We start from the raw sequence: 21,898 nt of genomic DNA on the forward strand, positions 1-21,898 counted from the left end.
ATAATAATGGCTCTAAAATTGTGAGATGTCCACGTTCTTTTGGCTTTTTCTTTTCTATTGGCCTGCATCCATGTCACGTGACTGTCAAGTTTCTATCTGCCAAAACAAACAAAATGGCTGACATTTCTTTTATTCTCAGTAGAAAATGCAATATTTTAGGATGGTTTTGGCATTAAAATTAATTTTGATGACATTTCTAGTGAGAACTGTGCATTTTATTTTCATAATCTTTGTTCAGTGAATGTATATGATGTTTAGTTTGTTAATTATTACGAAGGTTGTTTCAGGTCTCACCAGAAAATTTTAAGAATGCAACGTTTTTCTATTGTTGCTATAGTGGTTGCTATGGATCCTGGTGTTGCTGAAACCACTTAGTTGCATATAGTTTGAACCACCCCATTCACACACACACACACACACACCTGGTGTGTTCGACTCCTTTTATTGGCTCATCTGACAACCCCTCAGATTTATCTGGTGACCCTTTGAAGGGCCCCGACCCCTAGGCTGGGATCACTGGACTAAACTAGCTAACTGTATATATAGTAGTTCATTTTTCATGCAGGACTTTTACTTGTAATGGAGTATTTTTACATTGTTGTATTGGTACTTTTACTGCAGTAAAGGATCTGAATACTTGTTCCACCTCTGCTACTGACTGACTGCTAGTTTCTACAGTGGATCATGTGATTGTCAAAGGTCGACCATTATCAGGAGTGTTACTGGATAAGATAAACAATCTGGTTTTATCTACGTTTATTTTAGAAGAGTGGCATAGGCAGAAATTGTATTTTGGGTGAGCCAGTACAAAAGTGGGTCAGCCACCTTTTCCCAGAAAAACTGATTTATGAAAAGTAAAAAAATTTAAAAATTTAAAAAACATAGACAAACTGAACAACCAGCCACCAGTTTACTTTGCAGCATTCTGCATCACAAAAGCAATAACACCAAAACACTGCCAATCCAACATGCTCAACCAACAGAGCATCAGACTGTAAAGGCTGCACACAACAGTACAGACTAAAAGTGTTTTTTATATCCTGTCCAGCCTAAAATACAGTGTATTTACACCAGTAAGACTGACTGCGCATCGGCTCCACAGTTCACAGCTGTTAATTAACCATTTTATTGCACAGTGTCAACTAAACATGAACCCAGGCAGCAGAGAAGGTGTTAACTTAGAAAAATACAATCAGCTGATCGGCTTCATTCATGTCCTTCGGGATGGTATTAATGATGTTTGTTTAAACCCGTCTGAAGCTGAATAATATTCTGAATTTTACCTGTGTTCTCAAAAATGTGTTAAAGAAGTTTATTAAGTATATGGGAAATTTATAATACAGCCATTAAATTATTTTTATCACACTTTAGTGTAATAACTCCCTGTTTTCAGTCAGTTTTTAACCAACAAATGTGAATTGATCTGCTTTTAAGGAAAAGTTAGGGAAATATGGAGCTATTATCAAAGTATTTTACAGCTAAATACAGAAATGTTTTCAAATGGTGAGCAGGTTTTAACTGAGACTTCACTGTAAATGAAGGAACACAGTTTTAAATCACATACCATTCCTTGTCCTGGTAACTCCTCCCTGCTCTTTCAAGCTCCACTCTGTGCTCATATTTCCTTGTTCCCTCCCCTTCAGATCTACAGTTTGATGATGGTTGAAACCAACATGTAATGAAGTACAAGAGCAGTCAGGCTGCATTTACTGCAGAAACACATGTTGTTCAGATAAGAGCTCAAACTAGTTTCACTTTTCAGTAAGTGAAACTCAGACAGTCATTGCCCCTGAGAGGTGAAATGGCACAGAAAGGAGATCGGCTGTACCGAGAAACAATCAGCTGTTCAATCTGTCTGGATCTACTGACGGATCCGGTGACTATTCCCTGTGGACACAGCTACTGCATGAGCTGTATTAAAGAGTTCTGGGATGGAAAGAGAAGGATCTACAGCTGCCCTCAGTGCAGAAAGACCTTCAAACCGAGGCCTGCCCTGGTGAAAAGCACCATATTAGCAGCTTTAGTGGAACAGCTGAAGAAGAAGACTGGACCCAAAGCTTCTCGTGCTGATCACTCCTCTGCTGGACCTGAAGATGTGGCCTGTGATGTCTGCAATCGGAGGAAGCGGAAAGCCCTCAAGTCCTGTCTGCAGTGTCTGGCCTCTTACTGTGAGAAACACCTCCAGCCTCATTATGATGCAGCTCCATTAAAGAAACACAAGCTGGTCGACCCCTCGGAGAAACTCCAGGAGAACATCTGCTCTCGTCATGATGAGGTGATGAAGATGTTCTGCCGTACTGATCAGCAGAGTATCTGTTATCTCTGCTCTGTGGATGAACATAAAGGCCATGACACAGTCTCAGCTGCAGCAGAAAGGACTGAGAGGCAGAGAGAGATCGAAGTGAGTCTGCGACAAATCCAGCAGAGAATCCAGGACAGAGAGAAAGATGTGAAGCTGCTTCAACAGGAAGTGGAGGCCTTCAATCGCTCTGCTGATAAAGCAGTGGAGGACAGTGGGGAAATCTTCACTGAACTGATCCATCTCATCAGGAAAAGAAGCTCTGATGTGAAGCAGCAGATCAGATCCCAGCAGCAAACTGAAGTGAGTCCAGTCAAAGAGCTTCAGGAGAAGCTGGAGCAGGAGATCACTGAGCTGAAGAGGAAAGACGCTGAACTGAAGCAGCTCTCACATACAGAGGATCACATCCAGTTTCTACACAACTACCCCTCACTGTCACAACTCAGTGCATCTAAAGACTCATCCAGCATCAACATCTGTCCTCTGCGCTACTTTGAGGATGTGACAGCAGCTGTGTCAGAGCTCAGAGATAAACTTCAGGACATCCTGAAGCAGAAATGGACAAACATCTCACTGACAGTGACTGAAGTGGAGGTTTTACTGTCAGAACCAGAACCCAAGACCAGAGCTGAATTCTTAAAATATTCATGTGAAATTACTCTGGATCCAAACACAGTAAACACATGGCTGTTACTATCTGAGGGGAACAGAAAAACAGAACAAACGAGACAAAAACAGTCTTATTCTAATCATCCGGACAGATTCACTGATTGGCGTCAGGTCCTTAGTGGGGAGAGTCTGACTGGACGCTGTTACTGGGAGGTGGAGAGGAGAGGGAGAGGAGTTTGTGTAGCAGTCGCATACAAAAATATCAGCAGAGCAGGAGGATCAATTCATTGTGGATTTGGATTCAGTTACAAATCTTGGGCTTTATATTGTGACACCAACTGTTATGAATTTTGGTTCAACAATATCTCAACTCGTGTCTCAGGTCCTGGTTCCTCCAGAGTGGGAGTGTACCTGGATCACAGAGCAGGTATTCTGTCCTTCTACAGCGTCTCTGAAACCATGACTCTCCTCCACAGAGTCCAGACCACATTCACTCAGCCTCTCTATGCTGGACTTTGTCCTTATTATGGAGACACAGCTGAGTTCTGTAAACTCAAATAGACAGAAGTCATGTCAGACTTCTGTGTTGTAATTCGTTCCTGTGATGGTGTTTCTGAACTGCACAGAGATCAGTTGTCAGTCAAACTGGGATTATTAACACTTTTTTTTTCTTTTCAATTATTGTTCTGTTGATGTTTTCATTTTCTTTAAATGTCACTTTTCCTGTGTGTTTTTAACCATGGAGGCTATCACTGCTCATGAGGATGTTTTTAACCTTCACTGACATTTCTTCAGATGAAAATGTAAACTTCTCTTTGTTCTAAATGTTAGTTTCATATTTGTACTGATGTATTTGTGTGCTGTTGTTTCTTAAACAGAGAAAACAGCAGAACTTCCTTCATCATAGATATTTTGTTCTCACCACTTTGTAAATTCATGAAGAAATGTACAATCAAACTGTAATTATCATGATAACATTCTGAGTTTATTTGAGGCAGTTTTCCTCCTGAAACACCACAAAGTACAGAGTTCATGTTCAGAGCAAACAAACGTTTGTCAGTCAGTTTCTGTACTTTCAGCTTTCTTCACTATAGCAGTTTTGTCACAGAGAAAAGAGCAGTTTTCTATCAACAAACAAACAAGATTTTCTTTGGGCACTTTAGTTGATAAAGACTTTGTTATACAGGCCTAAAAAAAATGGAAAATAGTAAGAATTAATTTGATCAAGTTTGGGTGTGAAGTAGTTTTGTTGGGTCCTGACAAACATGAAGCAACAGGTTGTGTCATGAGCTTTTCTTCCTGCAGTGAACATCACAGCAGGTCAACAACTGAAACCTACAAACTGATGCACGACACAAGAGGGCGCCTTCATCCTGCTAACCAGGGATGTAGTGGAGGTTAAAGCTCCTCCACTCAGTTTTTCTGCACACACGTTTTTTTAGGTTGATTAAAAAAACACTGTGATAATGAGAAAGCATCATATCATTCATCATGGTAAATGGTGTTAAACTGCTATAAGCAGTGGCGGTTCTAGGAATTTTTAACTGGGGTGGCCCAGGGGTGGCAAAGGGATGTTTAGAGGTGGCCACAATGTGTAGTTAATGTGCATGCATAGGGCATGAAATTTTTTATATGCATTAATATTCTACCAATAATAGGCTAAAACATAAATGAATAGGCTACATGCATAAACATAACTGTTTATGGTCAGTCTTCTATTTGGCAGAACCTTTATAGTCAAGTAGGCTAACATTAACAATGACAAATAAATAGGACCTGTCTCTGAGCTCATTTACAAAAGTTAAGGCTATTAAGTGGTCAAATGCTCTAAGCAAACCACCAATCTGCAAACACTGGGTTCTATCTTCCTCTAAATTAAAATCAAAATGACTAATCTGAATTATATAGTATACCATACATTATAACATATAATAATATAATAAGACAATTAGCCTGGATATCTTTGGATAAAGAATAAAAAACAGGTTCTGACCATATTTAAGGCTTTTAAAGTCGTGGACTTTGTTCTGCAGAACAAACTGCAGGTGTTAGACAATCCCTGCCATGATACACCAACATAACACCAATTTACAGGCTTGGTTCAATCTGAGGAGACTAGCCTGAAGTGACTGGATAAGTAACATGCATCATTATAGAGTTAGTGTGAATGTGATTGTTGGACAAAGCAACAATTACCATTTTAGGTATTACCATCTTCAGGTTCCTGAGCTTTAATATAATAAATAATGCTCTGAGCTGTAACTAAACCTGTGCAAATATTTGTGGTCATGGATCTATAAAAAGCCATTCAAACATAATAATAATAATAATAATAATAATAATAATAAGAAGAAGAAGAAGAAGAAGAAGAAGAAGAAGAAGAAGAAGAAGAAGAAGAAGAAGAAGAAGAAGAAGAAGAAGAAGAAGAAGAAGAAGCTGACTTCATGAAAGCTATTCCTCTGCTATCATGAAATATGCTTGCAAGAGGAGTGCTACACATTATTGTTCAGATTAAATAAGAACAGTGAAAATAATTATGATTATTATGACTGATGAAGTAAGAATATGATGTCTTGTTGATGTGCAATCAGAGATTGCAGAAACATTGTTGAGAGAACAGTGCAATGTCAACAATAGCACAAGCAGCATTTCTATGTGGAAGTGGATATGGATAGGGATGGTAAATGTGGATATGATTAATAAGTACAGATATTGTACAGTATTTGTATTTATCTGTTATCTGGATTAAACAATTGGCATGTTCATATCACCAGCACCTGTAATAATCATAATCCAGAATTTACAGACTGTGGGAGGAGAGATGTGGACTTGTGGCAAATCTAGAGTCTGATGGGGCCCCAGGCAGAAAATCCACCGAGCCCTTCTGACCAACTTTCGTTGACATACGTTCCCCAAACGCCTATTAAATAATCAGCTATTAATCAAAAAGCATTTATAGAATCTAAACATTTTTATTTTAACACATTTATATTAACAGCGAAAAACAAATGTAATAAACTCCTTAGTTACTTTAAAAACACATAGTTTTATATTAAAGGTATAAGATAAATGAAATAGGATAAATGTAAACAACTTAAAAGTATAAAGTAAAAATGTATGCAATAAATATACAAAACATATATATATATAAATAGCAAATGCAAATTAATTAAAAGCTAACTCATTAAAGTTCTTTCTCTTTGGGAACAAAACCCCACATTATGAGATCAGTGCTCATCAACATCTAGCTTAAACATTCTTCACACTAATATTAGCAGAAAAAACAAATGTAATAATCTTCTTATCTGACTCCTGAACAGTAATGAACAAACTCCTTAGTTATGGGTGGTGGTGTTGCTGTTGCTAAAGTGATGGAGATGGTGGAAGTTGATGGACCTGATAAGAAACGGTAACAGGGAACATATTGTCATGATGATTTTTAGAAGGCATGGCATATCTCATCAGTACCATCAGGATGCAATGAACTCACATTCACCACGATCAGGACCTGGAGGGGGGACTGGTTCTTTTTGTGTTGTGGTGGAGCTGCTGGTGGTAGTTGTGTCTTCTTCATGAGCAGGTGGTGCTGGAGTTGCTGTTACTAAAGTGCTGGGGTTGGTGGAAGTTGATGGACCTGAAAAGAAAAAAAAAAACAGGGAACATATTGTCACGATGATTTTTAGAGGACATGGCATATGTCATCAATACCATTAGGATGCAATGAACTCACATTCATCAGGATCAGGACCTGGGGAGCTTGCTTAACACTAAGCAGCGATATCATATTCATGAAGTATATTCAAAATATATTCAGGCCTTATTATTTATATTATCCTATCATCTTTTTTAAAATTTATTCCATTTGATTTACTTAACTTTAATCAGTTTCACAGGCTAGTTTCACAAACCTTACCAAAGCTAAAACTATTTATTTAGTTTACATTAGATTTTAATCAGGCTCATATAATCTCAACGTAAATAGCTAGCAAGCTCAATTCTGTTAGCTTGCTAGATAGCATTAGTCAAGTTATTACCAACTCCTAAAGCATTAAAACTCCTAGGCTACATGTTACATGATATCATGTATCTTTGCTAACTAACTTTTTGGCTTATACCATTTACTATTATCAATCATCATCATTTGTCATTTTGTACTCCACTTACCACTGTCCTGCTTTCCTTTCTCTTCCAACTCTTTCTTTCTTCATTCTTGGACGGATAATTCCTCTCTATTTTGCGTAACGTGGGTCAATGCAAATAGTAGTTACCTGGATGTAATGCTGCTAACAGAGACACCAATGAGATGGGGGCCTTAGGGGGGGGATGTCGCTGCAATGGGACTGAAGTTAAGGGGGATTCCCAAATTTTGAGACAGTGAGAGTCAAACCTCTGGAGCCCGTCATGCCTCTTGCAGTGTCTCAGGTAAGAACAAACATGCTGGCCAAATGCTTGCCCCACAGGGAGGTGGAAGCCAATGAGTTGACAGAAATTTTGGAGTGGCATCTGGGGTGACCAATCAGATTGTGGGGGTGGCTCTGGCCACTATGGCCACCCCTTTAAAACCATGCATAGCTCTAAGTCGTTAGTTAGTTATGACATCATTAGATTATTAATACTGAAGCATCAGTGTTTAAGCAGAATGTTACTGTTGTAGCTGCTGGAGGTGGAGCTAGTTTCAACTACTTTATATACAGTTAGTTCCCAACCTAGGGGTCAGGCCCCTCCAAAGGGTCAGCAGATAAATCTGAAGGGTGGTGAGATGATTAATGGGAGAGAAAAGAAGTAAAAACAAAGTTCTGATACACAAATCTGTGTATCTAATCTTTGATTTTTGCTGAAATATTGGATCATTTGAACATTTGAACATAGTGGAGTAGAAAGTACAATATTTCCCTCTGAAATGTAGTGGAGTGGAAGTATAAAGTAGCATCAAATGGAAATACTCATGTCTAGTCTCACATCAAAAAGTATATTAGCTACATTGGTCTACAGTGCAAAACGTATTAGTTTCAGCCTACTTTTTTTTGGACTATTCTTTTCTATTGGCCTGCGTCCATGTCACATGACGGTCAAGTTTCTGTCTGCAAAAGAGACAAAATGGCTGACATTTCTTTTATTCTCAGTGGAAAATGCAATATTTTAGGATAGTTTCAGCACAAAATGCGTTTTGATGACATTTCTGGCGAGAAATGTGCATTTTATTTTCATAATCTTTGTTCAGTGAATGTATATGATGTTTGGTTTGTTAGTTATTATGAAGGTTGTTTCAGGTCTCTCTAGCAAATTGTAGGATGCAACGTTTTCTATCATTGATATGGTGGTGCATCTCATTTGAACTTAAATGTACATTGCCGTAAAGATAATGTGTATCTGATGTCTGCATTCTCTGCAAAGCCTAGATAAAGAAGGACTTTCCTATTTTCTAAAAAAAAAAAAAAAAACACCTTTCACCTACATAAAACAGTAAAAACCACCTTTCATCTACAGGAAAGGAAGGGAAAGGAACAAGGAAACAAGGGGGAGAGGGGAGAAAATTGTAGAGGGGGGGCTGTTTGCATGTACCAGCTGTGGATTTCCTCAGAGTGCTCCAGTTTTCTCCCACACTCCAAAGACATGCAAGTTCAGTTCATTAGAAATTCTTAATTGACCCTCTTTTATTGTCTTGTGATTAAACATAAATACATTTTTAATTGGATCCAGGTTTGTTTTGTTTTTTATTCAGTGTTTTATCTGTTGTTTCTCAAATATAGTTCTAGTGGTTTAATGGTTCTAGAGGTTTGTTGGACACTTACATGATGTGAGCGAACTGGAACATGTCTTTGTCTGGTTCTTACAGTCTAAAGTCCTGTGAGTGTCTCCTAGACGCTGCAGTGTTCATTATAGCCACAATATTAAAGTGTTGGACAGATCAAACACCCTACTGGTGATTTAGCTACTCTTAGAGCCTTGCTAGCCTTACCATACCTTGGAAAATAAGGATTTGCTACATGATAGAGAAAAAGGCAGAGTGAGATGGAGAGACAAACTGATGACTCACACAAAATGATTACAAGGAGCATCAACTAACATCCAGAAAAGTGGGTGTGAACAAAACAGTTCAAACAGCAAGTCAAGAGTAATGACATGGTAGACACACTGCATATGATACTTTTACTTCACTTCAGATATAGCTGTGTTAAATGTGTATTTCTTACAATGTTCGGATGAAAACAAGAGTGTACAGTAAACACTATAGTGCCTGTGTGAAGTGTTAACTGGCTTTGTCATCTAAACCCTCCAGCACTGCTGTAAAGATGCCTACAGCAGGCTTCCACTCATCCAGCTGCTTCACCTCCTGGATTTCTTCTTCTTTGTCTAGGAGCCTCTTTTTCTCTAAATAAGGCACGCTGTCAATGAAGGCCAAAAACGATTTATTTTATTCCCTCACTATCCCCTTTCCTCTGTTCTATCAAAATGTTTTACACTTCGAACTTCTGAACTTCAAATCAAAGCACATTATCATCCTGTTGTGTGCCACCTTTTGAGGCTGTATTTACCTCCACACACAAAATAGTAGTTCTGTTAAATGTTGCTCTCAACTCACCAATAACCATAAAATCATCAAATTAAGTACTTTATCAAGTATAATGTAATATAAACATTGAATATAATAATAAGGGCTAATAGAGTTCAACTCACAGTGTTTTGGTAGAAGGCTGGAGAGGAATGAAGGTATCTGTTTTCATATGTGACATCGTCCTGAAAGAAGGATCAGTTTGTTCTAAATAGTTTGGGTGTGAATAGGGGAGGGGGGAATCAGAGTACAAAATACTGTTATACTGTTTGTAAAATCTCATTCTGTGGACTTCAGCTCCTGCTTCTCTTTTCCATTTCATGGATAAAAAGGAAAATTGCACCATCTGCTGGTCACACATCTCCTGTTCCGCTTGTTTCAGTGTACAACAGTGTAGAGTAACTTTCACTGTATGACTTTTATTGCTGGGCAGGTAGTGTCAAGCAGGTTTATCGGAGCTTTTTTACTGGAAACTTTGTTCCATAAAAGGTTCACTGAGCCAAAATAGCTCACCTGCAGGCTGTAAAACCAAACCAACAGCTAAAAGACTGTTGGTTTGACATCTGCTACACCTTTCACATTACATGATGTAATTTCATCCTTTGTCAACATAAGATTTATAAATAAAACTGTTTGAAGAAATTGTAACTCACCCAAATTTGCTGTGAGGTAATGTTGAGTCTAACTTGTAGAAGTCAGGGCTGTACTCAGGGGAGCAGTAGGGTCTGGCTCCAACTGCTCCATGGCAGGGCAACGTCCCTGTAAATAAGAGATTATGTGATCATGTAGTCAATGTTTAATATTTGTGTTCCTCAAACATTAAAAGAGAAAGACAGAATATTATCTTTAAACACAGAGTGATGTGCCTTTTTCATGTGCCTGATGTACATTTGAATACTTCTAGTCAAAATTTAAACAGCTACATTTTATAGACTGACTTTGTGTTTTCCTGCTCTTGGAGACTTCAGTGGTTTGAAGTGGAGAGTCCTGCACAGGACAGGTTTCCTCAGCTTGGATGCTGTGAGCCTGGGCCTGGCGAAGGCCCGGGTTAAGGGTACACTGCTCCCTCTGCTCCATGTTAGCATCTAAAACACAACAAAGGCATTCTACTGAATCTAGTGCATCCTTAACCACAGCCCACAATCTAACACCTAAGGCCTAAATGCACTGGACGTGTCTGATGCGCGCGATTTGAAGTACACCTATTGTTTTTAATGGCCGAACACATACTAAAAGCATTATGAGGCGCGTCAAACTGTCTTGATGCCGCAACTCCAACCTTGTTTCGACTTTGGAGTGTCAAATGAGGACCCAGCGACCAAAGCTGTTTTCTCTCCAGCCGAAAAAGAGAGAGATAGCACAAGAGAGAGAGAGACAGCTCAGCTATGGTCGAGTAAGGAGAGCGAGTGGTAGTGAGAACAAAACCGCTGAATGAGAGAAATAAAACATTCTATTCTGATTATTTCACGTCAGTTACGTTTTAAAGCACAAATAAATAACCATCAAACAGTCAACAGATGATTTACTGTGGACACAGATGCTCTTAGTTTCAGTTTCATTTTCCTCCTTTGCATTTCTCCTTTTCATTCATTCATTATATCCAACTAATGCAGTGGTTAATACAAAAACAAAATGAAAAACCTGTGTTGGATCTGTGGTGTTGGCATTTCAAATCTGATGCCTGCAGTGCGCCATAGGAGCGTCAATTGATGCTCATATAGCAATTGATGTGTCAATTATCACTTTCAGTGCATTTGAGCCTTCAGTCCATCCTGCTTCTACAAGTATCCTGAACACACCTAAGAGATGTGGTGTGAAAGGTGTGAACCTTCTGTGCATGAATATCAAATAGCTGCTCCAGAGAAGAAGTAAAGCTCAGTAAAGCGCTCCCTCTGATACAGTATAACAATTAGAAAACAGTGTAGAAAAGCTTCTTGATTGGACAAAAAGGATTATTAGTTGCTATGCAACACCATTTGAAATACCTACTGGGAATTGAGTGTATTATGGCCTTGGCTGCTTTCCAAACATAAAACTAGAGGCTTTGCCAATTTCTGGCAATTCTGCTTTCACAAAAAGCTGTAAAAAGGCCAACACTGACGCATTTTGCTTGTGATAAAAATGAATCCCCAAGGCAGCTGATACTGACAGCTGACTGTCCATGACCTGCTTTGGAGGCATCAGTATAACCCCGAAAGTTATTTTAAAATGAGCATTCCATCGTTTGAGCAAATTTTTAGTAGATGGTGTGACAAAGTGGGTGAGACCACACCATTTGTCCCATTTACACTTTTATGTATTTCTTTTCTTTTTCTTTTTGGACTATTTTATTTTTGACTTTTTTGCAATAAATAACAAGTACACACAATACACATAAAACACCCAATACCATTACAGCAAACAACAGAAAGGAAGACAGGGGAGTCATATCCAGCTTTGTCACATTTATGTATTTCTTACCATGCTTGTCATTTGTTGTTTTAGCGAGTATAACATCTTTATCTGTAGCATTGCTAGCGCACACTATCCAGGGTTGGTTTTTATTCAATTTACTGTTTAATTCATCCTTATTGATTTAGACTTGGTCCTTTAAACATTAGCTTTCTTTTTTCTAACTTCCCTATACTCACCATGTTTTCCCAAGAGTCAAAAGGCGTGACAACCTAACACCTCCTGCTTTTATGCTTTTAGATGCACTGGATTAAATGTTGATTAGTACTTGTTTGATCTGTAATGAATGGAGTTCTTTATCAGTGGTATATCATCATTTTATCATTGGGAAGCAAGGTATCTTAACATCTTGCATTCCTTGCAGTGATACTTTAGTTTTTGCCTTGTTTCAAACCTGAACCACATTGGTGGAGTGAGAGACCAATAGACTTTTCTCAAAGTAGACATTTTAACCTGTCAAAGCAGGAATAGAACAGGTGCGATTAATAACATTAATGACAGCTGGATCCCATTTAGTTCTTCCAAATTCATGACCCTGGTAAAGTGCTTGGTTCACGTGTATGACTGCCATGGACCCTTGAATGGAACTGAGCCACCGTTAATATTGTCAGTTCCACTTATGCTTCTGCTGCTATGATAAGTCAAAATGTCTGCTGTGAAAAAGGCCTGTTGACGGACCCGCATTGCTATCCACAGAGCCATGTTATAAGCATGTCTGAAAAGGTAACACCTGCACACCAACTCCAAACCACGAATTGATTTTTCACTAACAAAGACCACGCAATTTGAACAGTATAAAAATTAGTTTTATTTGGATTGTTGAGAGGGTTCAGGATTGGATGAGGATAATGTATGGTGGGCTGGATGGGGGTCAAGGAGAGGGATGAAGGGGGTCGATTGTCGGGGAGATGAATGGGAGCTGAAGGTTGGTCCAGGTCATGTACAGTGGGATGATGGGGTCACAGAGAGGGATGAAGGGGGTTGATGGCATGGGGATGACCGGGGACCAAATGGAATCACAAAGAGGCTGGAGCGTCTAGGAACCCGGGGGTCGAGACTCAGGGTGGGGGACATGTCTCGATGAGCTTTCTGCTTCGTCATCCCCCAAAGTTAACTTCATTGGACCAAGTGAGAACGGGCTCTTTGAATGTCGCTGAGGTAAGTATGGAATCTTGGGAAGACTAGCGGTCGAGAATTTTATTTTTTAATTTTAACAGGTGGTCTGGGATTTCTTATTTGGAAGCGGTTGAAGCGGCTCCAGTGCGGAAGAATTGGCCAGAGTACGGTTAGGAATGTGGACTGACTTTGTCGATGTTTGTGCCTGTGCGGAGAGTTTGGTAGTGGGCCAGGAAGTCTGAAGTGAGGGGCGAACGTTTGGCATAAGATGTGGTTCGGACTTACAGATAACATGCCAAAGTGTGCATGAAAGAAGGCTAGGTATGGTGCCCCTGAGGACAGTTTTATGGAGACGTGAGAAGAAAATACAGTTGGGTGTTGGGGAATTGGGGGGGGGGACAGGGATAGAACAGGAGGAAATGGAATGGGTCCAGTAGAGGGAGCACCGTGGCTCGGTGTGACTGTGGCTGAGGTAACAGCAGGACCAGTATGGGAAGAAAGAGAAGAAAAGAGCTGCGGGGGCGGGTGGAGCCGAAAGCGCTGAGGTAGCTGCAGCTGAGGGAAAGGAAGAGGAAAGGATGCTGGAATGAGGGGATGTATGTGCAGGGGTCGATTGTGCAGCCTGCGGACACAGGGATGAAACGAAAACGAAAACAAATACAAAATGAAGGGGGTTAGAAAGAAGAGAGTTCTATGGCTTCCTTATTTATCAACTAATGATGAGGAAAACCAGGCTCCCTGAAGCAATGAATTGATATGAAACGATTGCAATGAAAATTGTTCACTGTGGCAACGCAGTTGATACAGTCGGTCAATGTCACTGAAAATGAGGGTACACCCTCAATAATATCTCGAGATGTAAATAAAGGTTGAATGAATGAAAAGAAGCAGTGGTGGAGCCAAAAGCGTAGAGGTAGGTTTTTTATTGCTTCATGCGCCACTGAGCAACTTTCCTAGGAATGAAGAGGGCCCCGCCTCCGACGCTGTATCCAGTTTTCTTTATACATCCATGGGTGGAGGCAGAAAGGAGCAGGAAGAACCTGCTTTGTTGTCGGTTCGGCGAAACAGGATTTGTATTTGGAGTTCAGCCTGGCCTTCAGCCGGGGCTGAAGAAGTCTGGGCTCTGTTGTAGTAGGCGGCGTTGTGACGTCATCGGTGTGCGTCAGCCCGGCGGCGGAAAATGAACCTGGAAGAGCAGAAGGATTTGAGCAGCCGGCAAGAGGGTTGATGGAAGTAGAGTCTGCATAGGGTTGGAAAGTTTGTCCTTATCATTGTTTCGTAGGAGTGGGACGACCATCTTCTTGAGAGCTCGCCGGAGGTGAGCAAACATCCGGTTGAAGATGTTAATCACTTGGAAAAGAGCCGCGTCCGAGTGTGCCCTTGCGTGGATGCTTGTGGATCGTCTGGATTCCAGCTGATCAGAGCGCGGTGTCTGGAGGAGAAGGGTTCCATGTGGATGTGGTGGTGAAGGATGTATCTCGTTGGTACTGCTGGATCTAGTCGTGGTGGTATGTTGCTGAGGAACGTGGAGCACGGGCGAGAGGTAAGCGTGTGCGATGCAAGCGTGTCGTAGGTCGCGTGAGAACTGAGACGAACGGGAGAGAAAGGGGTTAGACACGCTTATATAGGTATGCACGGATGATTGAATTAGTGCGAGAGAGGGGCGTAGTCTTGTTCCTGAACCTTTGTTATAATAATAACTAAATACTAAACATAAAACTAAACTAAACATAAGTGGTTTATTTCAACAAGCAATACGTTGATTGGTAAAGCAAAGCAAGTTCAACGAGGGCAAAGAAAACCCAACCAGCAGTTGCAATACTGTTGGATACACTTTCTCATTCAACTGAAAAGGAAGATATGTCCAAACTTTTGACTAGTACTGTAAGTATAAAAACTATTTGAATAGCGTACTCAGTATTGGAGTTCCATTAAGCTGATAAAGTGAAGAGACAGATAAAAAAAAGATGCTAAAAATCAATACAGCAGAGGTTGAGAAATCACGATGCTTAGTCCCTAAGGGTCAAGATCAAAACACAGCGTCCTACAATTCCCATAACGCAACTTGACCTTTTTGTTCAAACTTCACCTATGTCTTTCAACTCCACAAGCCTAGTTTGTAATGTATGCAATACATTTTATAATGTGTGTAAAAAAGACCTGACAAAGCTCGTCCAGAGTCACAGAAGAGTAACACAACCACAGGCTAAATAATACTCCCTATGCTGTATAGGTAACTGATCCTCATATATAAATTTGGTTGGTGCCCCTTTAAATCTCATCATAATGATTGGTCATTATGATGGTCATTCATGTGTAAATGCTTCTGGACCATGATGTGTTCTGTTAATGGTGGCACCCGACCTCAGGCGTGTCGGTATGACGGACTTTACACACATAAGAAAGTAAACGTCTGTCAGAAACTGCTGAGCAATGACACAGCGCTGTATCCTTAACCTGCTGCATCACTAGTTGCCGTGCAGACTCCTCGGTCTTTGTCTGTGTCCACCTGTCTGTCTCTCCCGCTCGCAGGCCTGCTGTCTGTCTCTCATTGACACTGACACAACAACTTTTTGACGCCTCACAAAGTGGCCGTCGGTGCTGTCATATCGCCACATGTGTTGCGGAAGAATAACACTGTGACAGCGCAGTGTCACGGCAACAAAGACGAGAGTCCTGGAGTGACTTAACAGAAGTGTGTGTGTGTGTGTGTGATGAGGTTAAAGAGGATCTTTAGCTGCTTGAGAATGAAAGGCTGCACTGCAGCAATTTTCTGTTACATTAGAAGGGCTGAATAACAGCCTTAAGTGTTGGACTACAAAGCTCTCACATGAAGATGCTCTGAGAGGAGTAAGATGGCAATTTAGACTTCTGCCTGTTTTTATTTCATTGAGCACTTGAATACAAAATAGGAATGCATTCACAATGCAATAAACTGTAAAACGGTCTCAAAGTTGTTGGAATTTTTCTCAATGTTTGTCGCAGTGTATCCAAATCTACAGTATATTCTTCATTAAGCCTGTTGTACACATACTGTAAATGCAGAGTATGCACTGTCTGTGATGAAGTGGAATAGTTTTTTTGGGATGTCAGATGAGTATTTAATAAGATACTGGTAAAAAAAAAAAAAAAAAAAAATCCACTGCTATTTAGAATGTATAAGAGAGGAGTTACTTCAAAACAGCTCAGAGGCATTTTCACTGTTACAAACTTTTGCTTTGGAACAATCATCAGAGACTTCTAAAGAACTAAAGCTGGTTACATGATATTGGGAGAAAGATGATATGAGAGAAAAATGAAATAAATAATACAGTAAAATTGAAAAAAAAAGTTAATTTTATTAGACTCAAGTTTTTATAGTTTTTGACTTTGTAAAAAGGAGGGGGGACATATGTTCTTACATTGGTAAAAATACCAAATAACAGTTACATTCTCATTTTGCCTCAATGTCTAATGTTTTTAAAAAGTTATTCAGGTCATTCCTAAAGGTTTGAATACAGGTACAGTCCAAAAGCACGAGTTTCAGTTCAAAGTGTGTTCAGGCAAAAAGAACAAAAGGTCAACATTTAACCTGTAATTAACAATAACTGAATTAACAGGATAATAACCCTTTTGGGGTTTTTTGTTTTGGTTTTTCCATATGAAATGGTGTAGGTTGGAAAAATGAAAAATAAAAACTGATGTTCGTCATATTTTGAACACATTAAACCTGTTACGTCATCAACCTAACAGCTAAAACTGGGCAATTAACTGGCACACCTGGAGCTGATTAGCTGTCATTAACTTGCGCCATTACAAGCTCCTGAGTCTGATTTTTACAGGGAAACAGAAAGCTGAAAACAGCAGATACACACAGTGAGCACAGACAGTTTTTACTTTCCATTCTATCCTCCTACCAGCCTACTATTAACTTATATAATTCAACGCCACATTAAGAAAATCTCTCTTCAGACTCTGGGTCATAATGAGCGTCCTTCATAGTGAAAATGTTCATACTTACTCTATTAATTAGCGTCCGGTGTCAGGTGCAGTCTGTAGGGGAGATAAACACTTCCACACTTCCTCTGTGACTGATGAATTCCAGCATAGTTACAAATTCCTACTGAAAACTCAATTACGCCAGAAAGTTTGAATTCTTTATCGCGGCTAACTTGGCGGTTTATGTCGTCATTGTTTCATTAGAAAACAATAATTTCCGTTTGTGGTAACGCAGCAAGTCAAAAGTAGCAGCCACAGTCCAATTTACTGTCTCCAGCTGTTGCTAGGCGACAAAGTACAACCGTCAAGTTATGAAGAATAGCTGCCTGATATCCGGTTATACCATCCTTCACAATAAAGCTTGCATTACGATGTATTACATGTTCCTGTGACATCAATCTTCTTTGAGCAGTTGCAGTTCTTCATCGTTATATAAGCCATGCCAGGAAAAAAATTAGCCTACACAACACCAAGTAATTTGGAAATCTGTCTAATTTTCATAAAAAGTCCATTTCAGATATAGCGGACTATTTTATTAGCTGTCAAGTGAGATCCAGTCAGTTTTGTTTATATGGTCTAAAATCACACATTTGCCTCATTGGCTTTACAGTCTGAACAGCGTAGTGACCACTGAAGCTGCACACTGGTCCTGCTGCCTGAATAGGCCTACTGTATATCCAGCTACTGTTTATGTTGCTTCTCTTTGTGCATCTTGCTTGAAAAATGCTCTATATGTAAATAGGCTTACTACTACTATAATAATATAAATCATCATCATCATCATCATCATCATCATCATCATAATCATCATGGTGGTGGTGGTGATATTAGCTTGTAAGCTTGTTTGAATGGTTGATTATTGCTGTATACTATACTGCATGTGAGACACTTGGATGAAATTGTGGGCAATTTTTAAAAGAGTCAGACGGTGGCGCCAGTCTCTAATATACTGTATCCCTCAATCCAAGTAGATGGGTTAGTTTCTTCAAGGACATCAGTGGAAACAGTTTGTTGCTGTTGTTGTTTCATAAAATCCAAATTGTCTGTCTGCAAGAATGTTTAGGGAATGTGTTATGTAATGTAATGCGTCAATCAATATTTCTATTTATTCTCTTCATTTTCTATTTCAGTAAGTTTGGACTTTGTGCTTTCTCTCTGAAGCCTGTGTATTGCATTAGATTATGAGTCTGATATTTTTGAACACAGCATACTTGTGAGGTGATATGAGGTCCTACATGTTGGTGGTCGCCTCTTTAACGTGGGCATCATAACTAAACCCAGAATCATGCGCAAAATGTTCCAAATGTTCAGATTGGCACCGAAAAATGATCAAAACTGCACTAAGAGCACATTTAACCTTAATAGCAAGAGCCTGTAAAACTAGAAATTTGAACACTCGCACACACCAGCCAAATACTGTACACACGCACGCACACACACAGACACACACACACACACACACACACACACACACACACGCACGCACGCACGGTGCTGCTCTTTTAAATCCACCTGTTCACGCGCCTCTCTGCTCGCGCTGCTGCTGATAGGTTTGTGATGGAGAGAAAACAGCATTTATTAACGCCTTGTGCCTGAAGTGACGAGGAGCCCCTCTCCTAACTAACATCATCACAGCACAGATACCCGTACAAGCAGGGCTTCTTCTGCTGCTACTGAATGGATTACCCACCAATTCACCTCACCCGGATGGTTTTGCGCATAACCTCCTCAAATCAATTTACACTCATTTGTGAGAAAACAGCTGCGTTTCTATGATTACATGATCATCTCGCCAAGATTGCGCACACTGATCGCTGATCATGCCAAGTGGACTGATCTGAGACCGGCTTTGACTTTCACCGCTGCTGGGTGGACGCACCGCTGATCATCTGGAGAGGTTTTCTGCAACAATTTGTTGCAAACATTGAGAGGGACGAAGTCATGGTGCCGGTACCGCCTCGGCTTTTCATGGCACCGTGAGAACTTTCTTCCTGCCCCCCTCTTTTTGTTTTAGATGTTGCTTCTTTGGGAAATTATCCACCGTTTCCCCTTTCAATTATGTTCACTTTTGCTGCCTTCTGCTACATGCTGTCGCTGGTCCTCTGTGTGTCACTGATCTTCTTTGCAATATGGCACGTAAGTACCTCACATGTGGTATGTTATGAGATTTTTCTCATCTTTGTCTTAGATTTGATAAGCAGAGGATTGCCTCATCGTCGGGGATGTGTGTGTATATTGGACGCGCAGGTGATGCTTCTGTCATATTTGTGCGTAATAGTGCTAGATAGCTTATAACACCAAAGACTAATTCCTTTCCAATGTCCATTTTTATTTTCAGTTAGACATTGCATGATCATTTTTTTGTCAGATATGATCCTCAACACGACAGGTGCGCACCTGTATCTTGAGCTCCTGCCTCATCATTCATACACGCATCCAGCATTTTCACCACTTTCTCACGATTTTGCAGCGCTTCCTCTTACTTGGCTACTTTATGCATTTTTGCTGACCCAATTTGATATCCGGAAATGCTTGCAACCCTGTGCAGCATCCTAGATCAATTAAACAGCCTTCCTTCCAGATCAATTATGAAATCTTGTAGAGTGTTATCTCTCCCCTCTCATCTTTCCGCTCTGTTCCCTGCTGCCTTTAATCAAGCCTCAGCTCAGCTACACACTATGCAGTGCCAATATGACTGACTGCATTATGATATTTGAATAATCTAATTATTTGCTCCCTGAGCAACGTCTCCATCATGCAGGGCCTTATGTAAAGACAGATTTGGGTCAGGTCTTCTAGCGTCTTGCCCCGGGTCTGCCTTTTGCATAGAAACAGCAACAGACCTGATGCACTTGGGATGACTGATCCTCTGGCAATTACAGCTGATAGTGGGTCGGCCTGTCTGTCAGACAGTGGCCCAAGTGCCTGCTCACCGCACATTTAAAAATAAAGAGAAAAATAACAGAGTGCAGACACTCATAATAGTCCAGTCAAAACTGATGTTTATGCAAAAATAGACTAAACACATAATGCCTGTGTGATGCTGCCTCAGTGATAGAGGGAAAGCTATCTGTCTGCATTGCTTCATAATGGAGGGACAGAAACCACAACACCTCCTTCAGTTATGTCTGTGATGTAAATTCAGTGCTCGTGCCGGATCACAATAGAACACATTATTCTGTAGCTTCAGCAATAATCCACATCGCACCAGGCTTTATTTTGCATTCTGCTTATGACGGCAGAAACAGTAGAGATGCCTCCACGGCTGATTCCCATTCACGTTGACATACAGAAACGCAGCGTAATAATCTTGGGCTCCATACTGCGAGGAAACATAATTAGGAAGAGGCTGTGAGGTGGGAATATGGGGAGCTGTGGAAGTGTGCAGCAGAGCCAAGGCTGCACATTAACACTAGCCATCTGCCAAAAGCTGGGCAGTTATTTGGCTGTAACTCTTTTACTTCTATCAGCCATTTTGGCAGGTGGCCAACTCTCCGTCAGTCTCTCATTTTTTTTTATTTCAAGAACTCATCTGGTTTCAAAGAACTGCTGAAAACACTGAATCCTGCTGACACAGTGGCCACTTGACCAAAAGGTTAGTTTTTATTGCCCTGAGCAGCAGTGAATTGCTAAAAAGAGCAAGTGTGCTGACTCAAAGCACCCAGGGTAAAACCAAGCTATAAATAAAAATGAGGTAGTGTAAATGAACATAAAAATACATGGGCTATGAAACAGCCACATAGAAAAAGACAATGGAAATAAAATGAGTAATGAAGTGTTCTGATTGAAACATAATACACATGCTGTCAGCAGGTAGTATGAGTGTCAGACTCATGGAAGTCACAGAATGAAAAATGACTGCACACTGATGGACTTCTGTCATTAATTGGCCATAATTAATCAAACCATATACTGCCAAGTTAACTTGCTCACACATATGCCTTATCTACTTAAACACTCCTTTTCAGGTGCTGATAAATATTTCATGAACTTGTTTTGAAGTAGGGACTGAACACAACCTCTCTATGGGAAATATTTCCTCTTCCATAGTCCTCATTTACACACAAATGAAGCATTTCTGTAAGGAAAAAAAAGGGAAAGACATGTCGGCTATCTTTAGAATAGCTATTATCATTAATCACCTTCCTCTCTGACTGTCCCTGCTTTCAACGTGAGCTGAGGTGTAAAGTAAGAACAGGTCGAGTAATGAGGACGGAAAAGACGTAAAGTTTGGTCCAGTGAAAGCACATTAAAATTACTGTGTGATATAAAAGTAACAAAATTACTTTTTTAAACCTCTGGTGAAGTTTTCAAATCATTGTTCTAGTCTGTGATACTGTCAGCACGTCATCTAAGACTGAACTTATATACTAACCATGTTTAAAACTGTATTGATTGTGTTTTTGGCCACTTGGGGACAGCAGAACAAGCTGAAAACACAACATTGACATATTATCACCTCGTAAAGTTGATATTGTGAATGTGCTGGCAAACGGTTGCCCATTTACACTTGCAGACATGGAGCAACAACAAATCTAATATCAATTCTGCTTGTGTGGAAATAATAGAGTCATTTTGTAAGTGACATTTAGAGACATAACTCTTAAAGGTTCAGAAGCTTACTGAAGGCAAGGCAACTTTATTTATAGCACATTTTATACCGGGGCAATTCAAAGTCTTTTACAGAAAATAAAAAGAAAGAATATCGTGTAAGTTATTAAAGAAAAACATCAATATGAAGAGAGTAAAATAACTATTAAAACAATCTAATTAAAACAATTTAAATCATGTAAAACTGAATCTTAAAACAATTCTGACAAATGTATAAAAGCATGATATAAAATAAAACACAATCGTAAACACATAAAATCATGATAATGTAAACACATAAA

The 21,898-nt window shown here is 39.9% G+C and overlaps 3 protein-coding genes across 14 annotated transcripts in view; 2 read left to right on the forward strand and 1 right to left on the reverse strand.

Moving 5' to 3' along the window:
* Positions 1–17,338, reverse strand: part of LOC121882680 (spermatogenesis-associated serine-rich protein 1-like) — an 85,685-nt gene extending 68,347 nt beyond the window's left edge. For 2 of the 11 annotated variants that reach the window (XR_006092145.1, XM_042391095.1), the window contains exons 1-4: positions 17,029–17,329; positions 10,400–10,546; positions 10,115–10,220; positions 9,587–9,646 (exon numbers count right to left, since the gene is read on the reverse strand). Coding sequence is in view for 10 of the 11 variants with exons in the window: in XM_042391095.1 (XP_042247029.1) it covers positions 9,587–9,646; positions 10,115–10,220; positions 10,400–10,538 (305 nt within the window). In the remaining variant the exon portion in view is untranslated. Of the gene's footprint in view, positions 1–9,017; positions 9,295–9,586; positions 9,647–10,114; positions 10,221–10,399; positions 10,547–17,028 lie in introns of those variants that run through there. The other 9 variants (XM_042391093.1, XM_042391092.1, XM_042391091.1 and 6 more) reach the window with 7 other exon arrangements.
* On the forward strand, positions 1,797–3,599 carry LOC121882677 (tripartite motif-containing protein 16-like protein). The gene is made up of 2 exons (XM_042391082.1): positions 1,797–2,065; positions 2,240–3,599. Exons 1-2 carry the CDS (start codon positions 1,802–1,804, stop codon positions 3,467–3,469), a joined length of 1,494 nt encoding a protein of 497 aa, XP_042247016.1. The 5' UTR covers positions 1,797–1,801; the 3' UTR covers positions 3,470–3,599.
* A 1,116-nt stretch (positions 17,339–18,454) lies between the features above and the next one.
* The window catches only part of cnih3 (cornichon family AMPA receptor auxiliary protein 3), a 90,823-nt gene continuing 87,379 nt past the window's right edge, over positions 18,455–21,898 (forward strand). For both annotated transcript variants that reach the window (XM_042391083.1, XM_042391084.1), the window contains exon 1: positions 18,455–19,142. In XM_042391083.1, coding sequence (XP_042247017.1) covers positions 19,065–19,142 — 78 coding nt within the window. In that variant the 5' untranslated portion in view covers positions 18,455–19,064. The remainder of the gene's footprint in view (positions 19,143–21,898) is intronic.

Source organism: Thunnus maccoyii, chromosome 17, assembly GCF_910596095.1.
Source record: "Thunnus maccoyii chromosome 17, fThuMac1.1, whole genome shotgun sequence".
NCBI classification, from domain to species: Eukaryota; Metazoa; Chordata; class Actinopteri; order Scombriformes; family Scombridae; genus Thunnus; species Thunnus maccoyii.

Coding starts and splice junctions, on each gene's coding strand:
- LOC121882677 (XM_042391082.1), top strand. CDS start 1,802: ATGGCACAGAAAGGAGATCGGCTGTACCGAGAAACAATCAGCTGTTCA. Junction 2,066..2,239: donor CTGGACCCAAAGCTTCTCGT/GCTGATCACTCC, acceptor GACCCCTCGGAG/AAACTCCAGGAGAACATCTG.